A 7,854-nucleotide genomic window follows, 5' to 3' on the forward strand; every position below is an offset into this window, starting at 1 on the left:
CTCAGGTCGAAACGTCGGCATAAAATAAATAAATATGGTTTTGTTTATTTATGTTGTTCTTTGCTGACCGCACACCCCGACAAACTTCTTCAAGCGTTTTATGTTATATATACTGTAACAAATAGAACATTAAAAACATTTTATTTGTGTCAACCCGTTCAACAATACCATGGTAGTGGCTAACACTTTTACCACAATAACGGAAACTGTACGATAGTTCACGGTTAAGGCGTATCCATGTGATAGTAATGCGGTAGTTGCTTCACTGGTATTACTTGTACTATGAACTATCACGCCAGAGTAAGTGAGACAGTACAACCATACAGTTACAGTTATAACGATTTTTCAAGAGCGGGTATTAGTCAGGTAAAACATGTATTCTCAAGGGACTGAATGGGTATTTTTTGGTCGGAAGAATCGGTAGCACTGGTATTGATACTAGTATCGCAAGTATCAGTTAAAAAGTGCCAATACCACAATCGGAAGTATATTATCAAAGTATAATTATCGTAACGTCCCTACCAATAAGGAAATTTATTGGTCGCTCATATATTCCAGGTAATTTCTGTTTTTCTATTAATTTTTAAATTCAACCTCAGTTATCATATCAACTCTATCTTTTCAGCCATATACTGTCCTCCTGGTAATAACCTTTCTTATAATCACCTTGATTCCTTATTCCGAACCCTCAGACCGCGCTTCATTGCTGGAGGAGATTATAACGCTAAACGCCAACGATGGGGATGCCGAACATCCAACTCACGTGGTAACACTATCCCGAGTTTCCACCTCCAATACCTACTCTATTCTCTCTCCCTCAAATCCTACTTACTGACCTACATCCCTCAAAAAGCGCTCTGATAGCCTAGACATATGTATCACCTCCCAGATTTCCTCCTCCCAAGCCATTGTCGAATCCCTGGATGACCTTTCATCAGATCATAGTCCATTTCTGCTTTTTTTACATTCAAGCTTCGTACCTAAGCCCTCCGTTCCTTTATTGATTACAGGAAGAGTCGAGTGGGACAAATTTAAATATGACTTAGAAAATAAACTGGAATTAAACATTCGACTGAAGACAAAACAAGACATTGACAGAGCTATAGGAAAAATCACAGCATCAATAAGGACTAATATCAATGACAACACTTCGACTAGCAGAATTACTAACAATAAACAAAATTACCTGCCACAGCATATTCGTATCTTGCTAAGGGAAAAACGGAGAGCAAGGACGAAGTGGCATAGGACCAGATATCCAGCTGACGAAACGTATTATACCAAACTGACTAACAAACTAAAGTAGTAATCAGAAAATTCAAAATTTACTCACCTTTACAGAAAATCTTACTACTGACAAATCATTATGGAGAACCACTAAAAAAACTGTTGAATTTCAAGGAATTTAACCATCCACCTGTCACCGAATCCCAAACCTGGACCAGAATTGACGAGGAAAAATCACAAACATTTGGACAACACCTCTCTAAAACCTTTATTCCACATCCTGATGTCCTTAACCCAATTCACATTGAATGTATTGAAGCAGAACTAAATATTCCGCTCCAAATGACCCTCCCATTTAAAGCATTTCATCCTTTTGAAATATCTAGTATCATTCAAAGATTACCTAACGCCGTACTCTGTTCCACATATTTTCCTGACCCATGGAAATGATATATAGTTAAAACGATTTCTAAACCTGTAAAATGAGTCTGGCACCCGGAACTGCTTTACTAACTCCGTAAATTCCTACCTCCTACATACTTTCTCATCATCCGTTCCTTTCTTACTGATAGATTATTTCAAGTAAACCATGATGTTTCCTATTCATCCCTCTATTTTCAATCCGCTGGTGTTCCTCAAGGTAATATCCTCGGTCCCATCCTCTACACCGTCTATACAGCTGACATCCCAACAACTCCTAACACTATCCTTATCACGTATGCTGATGACACATGTGTACTCACAATTAATAATAACACTTTGATTGCATCCCAAACTCTCTAGTCGAAGAATGGTGCTGAAATTGGAGGATTAAAATAAATTCCATCAAATCACCTTTACTCTTCGTCGTAAACCTGCCGACTGCCCTACAGTATACTTTAATAATGTTGCTCTTACCCCTGTAGAACAGATCCGCTACCTTGGACAACAGCTGGACAAACGACTAACTAGGAATCCTCACACAAGACTGAAAAGACAGGAAACTGCGCTTCGATTTCGACTATTACAGCAATTACTAGACAAACGGTCTAACATAGTCTAGATAAACTTTCAACTCATTACAAAAGACTGATCTACATGACAGTAATAAGACCTATTTGGACATACGGAGTTGATCTTTGGGGCTCCACTAAATCTTCGAATTTCTCTCGTATCCAAACCTTACAATCCAAAGTCCTTTGTAAAATCATAAAAATGCTCTTTACTTTGTCACGAATAAAATTATCCATAAAGACCTTAATGTTTCCTATGTAACCGATCTAGCCCGAACCAGATATCAATCACTCCTTCCATTATAAACTCCCAAACCACTTCAACCCATTAGTTTCTAACCTTGCTTCCTATTTCATTCCTGACAATCCTCCGAGGCGTCTGAAAAGAAAATGGCCTCGAGACCTTATATTGTAAAAATGATTTTAGAGTGCTACCAATGGGTAGTTTCTCTACATGCCTGTACCATACCATTATGATTTTACTTCAAATTTACTTGTTGTATTTTATGTACAGTTGTAAATATCAATAAATAAATACAAAATTTAAATTCAGTAAAGGTTGAATAATCGAGTACTAATTTATAGCACGCATGATGGTTGATATTATAGGATATTTTATTACCTCTTTGACAATTTATCTTGTATCGTTACAGAACGTTTAGTTTGCTTAGTTTAAGAACTTTAGTCTTGGTCGTATCATGGCCTCTCCTTCTTCGTGTGGTGATTTTTCATTAGAAAAGTCAGATTTAAGAAACGTAGTTGAAAAATCTTCGTTAAAATGGATTTTTGTCGGAGGCAAAGGAGGTGTTGGAAAAACAACATGTAGGTCAGTACCTTTGATGGTCGTGATTGTCATTTATATTTTCTCTATGAGATCAATTTTCTTATTGTTTATTATAACAACACTTTTCTTGTAATTTTGTTTTTTTACTTGGCGTAATATGTTTTGATGTAATATAGAAAGTTTTTTTTTTTAATTGACATATATTTAATATGCCAATAAGCATTCAATAAATATGGACATTGTGATACCAACAAAGTATCAGAGTCCTTTCCATATAATATATTAAATATATTAAGCGATACACATAAGTTTACAGTTGTGAGTGTTTTATTTACCTTTCACTTATATATTTATAGTGAAAAAGCATACATCAAAGAAAATAGATGATGACCTGATGGACCATTAACTGTATTTGAAAAGTTGTCTGATTGTGCTGTATAAATTATGTAAGTTTCTTGACAGCAACATTAAATAAAGGTTACTTTCTCTTAAAAATCTTTTATGTGCATTATCATTACAATGGTTGTTGCAGTGATGTAATTTTTATTGATAATACTGACATGCAAGAATGATAAAACATAATTCTCATTCTGATGGAAATTAGTATATATCCTATTTTCATTTAATATTTTTCTTAAATGAATTCAATCTTAATGACAGTGTATTTTTTCTGATCTGAAAGTATGAAGTAATATATAGTATATTTCATGTATTGGAACTTTAAAGTGGGCATGGCCATAAAGTATTTAGTTCTTTAAGTTAATTAATTAATTAATTTAATGCTTTAATTAAGTATTTAGTTCTTTAATTGTTTGAAATATCTGTTATAGTTTAGTTGAAATGTGTAGATGTCCTCAAATGTACCAATTATAAAATTACTTGGATTATTTCTTATTTTTACTGATATCAATTGATTATAATGTTTTTATAGGAATTTGTTCATGATTTTATTGTATGAGATTATATTTTATGTCAGAATTTGATATTGTAATCATAAGAGCATCAATGGATTTGTTATTTCCGTTGATTATGTTACAATCACTCTGACTATGTATGCTTGCAGTTATAACCTTTCTTATCTGTTTTTTAATTTTATTGTTGATCATTTTTCTCGTGCCTATCAGAACATGGGTATCAGATATTCATATATAGAAAAAATGTGGAACTTTGCTGATTTTTGTTTTAATATTGTTTTTAAATAAGGTACTTAGGAGAATTTTTTTTTAATCCGTATTTAAGTTCTATCGGACTATTTCAATGAGCATAAGACCTATTTGCTATTAAATGTCACTTAATTTTACATGGAATAATTTAATTTAATCAAAATAGTTTCAGCAGTTTTTGAGAAAATTAAAAAACAAAAAAAAGTATAAAATTGATCATGTAAATTGGCATTTCTGGTTGTGTGATTTTATCGAAAAAATTTCTGTAACATCCCGGGCATACATCTGCCCTAAATATGTAATTTCAGTTTCATATGACTCTTCATTTTTGAGCCAGGCTGTTTGCACACGCATGCGCAGAAATTTTGTGAGGGCTCTGGGCAGCTCAAAACATGTATTACCATCAAAACTTAAAATCAATATTTTCCATGATCACAATACTTCCCTTTACTATATATTTCATATTTAGCTAAATGGAAATAAAAATTAATTTTATGATGAATAATCATCATATATTATTCTCACATTCGGTTTAATTTTAATTATTGATTTTTAATTCATTTTATTCATTAACTATCCAAATTTTACTCTGGGGACATCTGAATGGATATAAATTAGCTATATATAATCAATGTTACAAATACCCCATATCCGATACCACTAAAGTACCATCCTGACTATGTTCTTCATCACTTAGATAGGTCTAGTTGATTTAAACACTCTGCAGACTCGCTGCTTCATAGATTAACCGGACCATAAGTATATCATACCCAGTATGTTTTAGAGATATCTCTTTTTACAATGATTAGAAGTTAGTGAAAAGTGAAACCACTTATACTACATCATCTTGAGGTTTCAACTGAAGCTGTCAAGAGCTGCCAGTCTCACACCACCAAGAACAACATCCCTAGGTCTAATGATTCATGGGGTATGGGTATCGCATATCTTTGTTCTGGTGGGTAAACTAACCAGACTCTGGGTATATCATATCTAGTATGTCTTAAAATATCTCTTTTTATAATGATTAGGAATTTGTGAAAAGTTATATTACTTTCACTGCCCTTGAGGTTTCAACTAAAGCTGTCAATACCTGCTAGCCCACAGTACTAACAACAGCAACCCTAGGTTTAAGCTATAGGAATCACATATTCATGTTCTAGTGTATATATTAATATAAATGGTATAACAAATATTTTGCAGTAAAATTTTTTCAAAATTCATTTGGATTATTAGAGGTTATTAAAATGATTACTGCTTCAATTAGTTACAACTGTCAACTTCCTCTCCCTGACGAGATAAAAAAAATCCTATAGTAGATTTCTTTTCAGTTGATGTTGAGGCCTTACTGAGCATGGGTCTTTGTCAGTGGTGATGGATAATTGTTAAAGTGTTTAATAATGGATTGAAAATAAATTCCGTGGAACTTCAATGCCGTGGAAACTTTTAGAACTTTCTATAAGCTTGAAAGCTATAGCTCGATGGTTGAAATTCGTCTCAGATCTAGGGGCCTAATCAATAATCCTACCAATAATGGATAATTATTAACAATATTTATTAATTCAAAGTAGCTACAAATAAAGACAGATTTACTTTGTTGCCTAAAGATCAAATGGAAGACTGAATTTGCATGTCTCTAACCAAGGAATCATAGTTCAGTGTATATCCTGACAAAGATAATAATAATGAATCCACGCATTGCTTCTGTTAACAAATGTAACACGCAAGTCAAAATATAAGAAGATGGTCAGGGTTGTGGTGAAAAAAGAACAAATAGTTAATTATTTAATGTCCGACGTTTTGCCCCACTTTGCAGGGCTTCATCTGGCCTGTTCAAAGCCTAAGTTATACGGTCATCTATATATATATACATATATAAAGTCAAAATATATTGTGCTGTGTGGGCAGTGTCAGGCTGTCAGTATTCTAGGAATTTATGACCCTTACAAATTCCCAGAATGTGTTAGAATATTGCTAGAAAGTTTTGTTTTCTACAATTGGTTCAAAGTTCATGGTACATGATATTCCACCCCAGACAATGAGAGAAATCAACGATCGATCAAAATTAGCGACTGGTCGATCTCAATTGACTTGTTGGCCACCCCTGCTGTATATAATGAAAATGTGTTAAATCATATTATTTTTGTAATTTTATTAACTATTTAAGTAATATGTGCCTTTAAGAAGCGATAAAGGCTATGGACGTCTAGTTCAAATTAGGCTTTTTATGAACACTTAGAAATTATTTTATGGACTAAGTAAAGGAGAATCACTGTTAATGTGCTCTAACATCCAGTTTAAGATATATAAAAGAATGAAAACATTGTTTCAAGATTAGGAAGGACTACATAGATCTAATATTGGGATTGATTGTTTTATAGATGGTTGCCTGATAATACAGGAATTTAAATATGGAGACAGAGAATATCTTACCTGATTAGGGGCCATTTCAGCTTAAAAGTATCAAGCTATAAGAGGGCAGATAAATGAGAAAGATATTTTCATTTTATTTTAATCAAGTAGCTTTTGAATGTTTAAATTGATATTTAAAAATTATCTTTTTTCTGGGACCAAGTCCTCTATGAACATTAATGAGTGCTTATGATCTATCTCTTAGGTAATTTTTGGTTAAAATATTTCTATAGTTTATTTATACATTTTACATTTCTTCAGAGGATTGAGATTTTTGCAGATAAAGAAATAGTTGATGTTAAAATGAAGATAAGAAAGAGGCTTTGCGGATAGAAATATGCAAGGAATCCAGAAGGAGAAATGAACAAAAAAGGATTTGCCAAAACAAGCATTTCTATGTGATGGGGTATAAATATTAGTTTATTGGGTTTTGGCTTTCAAGGAAAATGGAGGAACGTAGGTTAAATATGTAAGTACCATGAAAGTAATGCTGTCAGAGAGAAGGATAAAGTCATTTTAACTCCTTATAATCATTATTCTATGCATCTGAAAACCCTAAATGTAAATTTTATAAAACAATTCCTAAAACACTTTTATTTCATTTTGAGTTCATTGGAGATTCCCCAATGTACCTGGCAACCATAGTCCAAATGGGGGGAAAAAAGATAGGAGACAAATAGGTGATGGGATTTAAAGAAAAGAATTTATGGAATCTTATCAAACTGTTTAACTATTATAATGGATTTTGGGGGATATTCCAGATACATGATCATTCCAGGACAGATGTTTGCTGAAGTTTTCAAGTGTTATGGAATGTTATAGAAATATTCTCAAGCAAAATTAAGAAAAATCAGGAAGGAAATATTAGAGTGATTTGGTCAATGTCTTGTAAGAAATATTGATGATATATTCAATCTTATTTTACTGTTTGATGTTTAATGATATTTTATTGGAAATGTTCATATAGGTTTTTATTGAATTGAAATTCTTTTACTTTGTTAAATCAATTTTTATATAGTACATAGTATTGTATCATTATTTTAGTTCTAACTCAGCCTACATTACATGTATCAGTTAAGGTAGAGTTATTAATATAGCTTAACATATACTTGAATTAAATATAAATTTTATTTCTACTATTATCAATAATTGTATTAAATAAATATTCTAATTTTGAGCACTCCCCCTTCAGGGACTGGTACTACTCGAAAAGCCAACCTTAATTAAATTAATTAATTGAACTGAATAATTTAAGTAATTAACATTTTAATAAATAAAG

At 32.3% G+C, this 7,854-nt stretch overlaps 1 protein-coding gene across 1 annotated transcript in view; it reads left to right on the plus strand.

Moving 5' to 3' along the window:
* Positions 1-2,884: 2,884 nt before the first annotated feature.
* The window catches only part of LOC106681604 (ATPase ASNA1 homolog), a gene marked incomplete in the record, with an annotated part of 24,243 nt that continues 19,273 nt past the window's right edge, over positions 2,885-7,854 (plus strand). Inside the window, 1 exon segment of the mRNA XM_067046352.1 lies at positions 2,885-3,045. Within this exon segment, the coding sequence (XP_066902453.1) occupies positions 2,918-3,045 (128 nt within the window).

Source organism: Halyomorpha halys, unplaced genomic scaffold (genome assembly GCF_000696795.3).
Source record: "Halyomorpha halys isolate HHAL.00 unplaced genomic scaffold, Hhal_1.1 Scaffold350.1, whole genome shotgun sequence".
Lineage (NCBI taxonomy): Eukaryota > Metazoa > Arthropoda > Insecta > Hemiptera > Pentatomidae > Halyomorpha > Halyomorpha halys.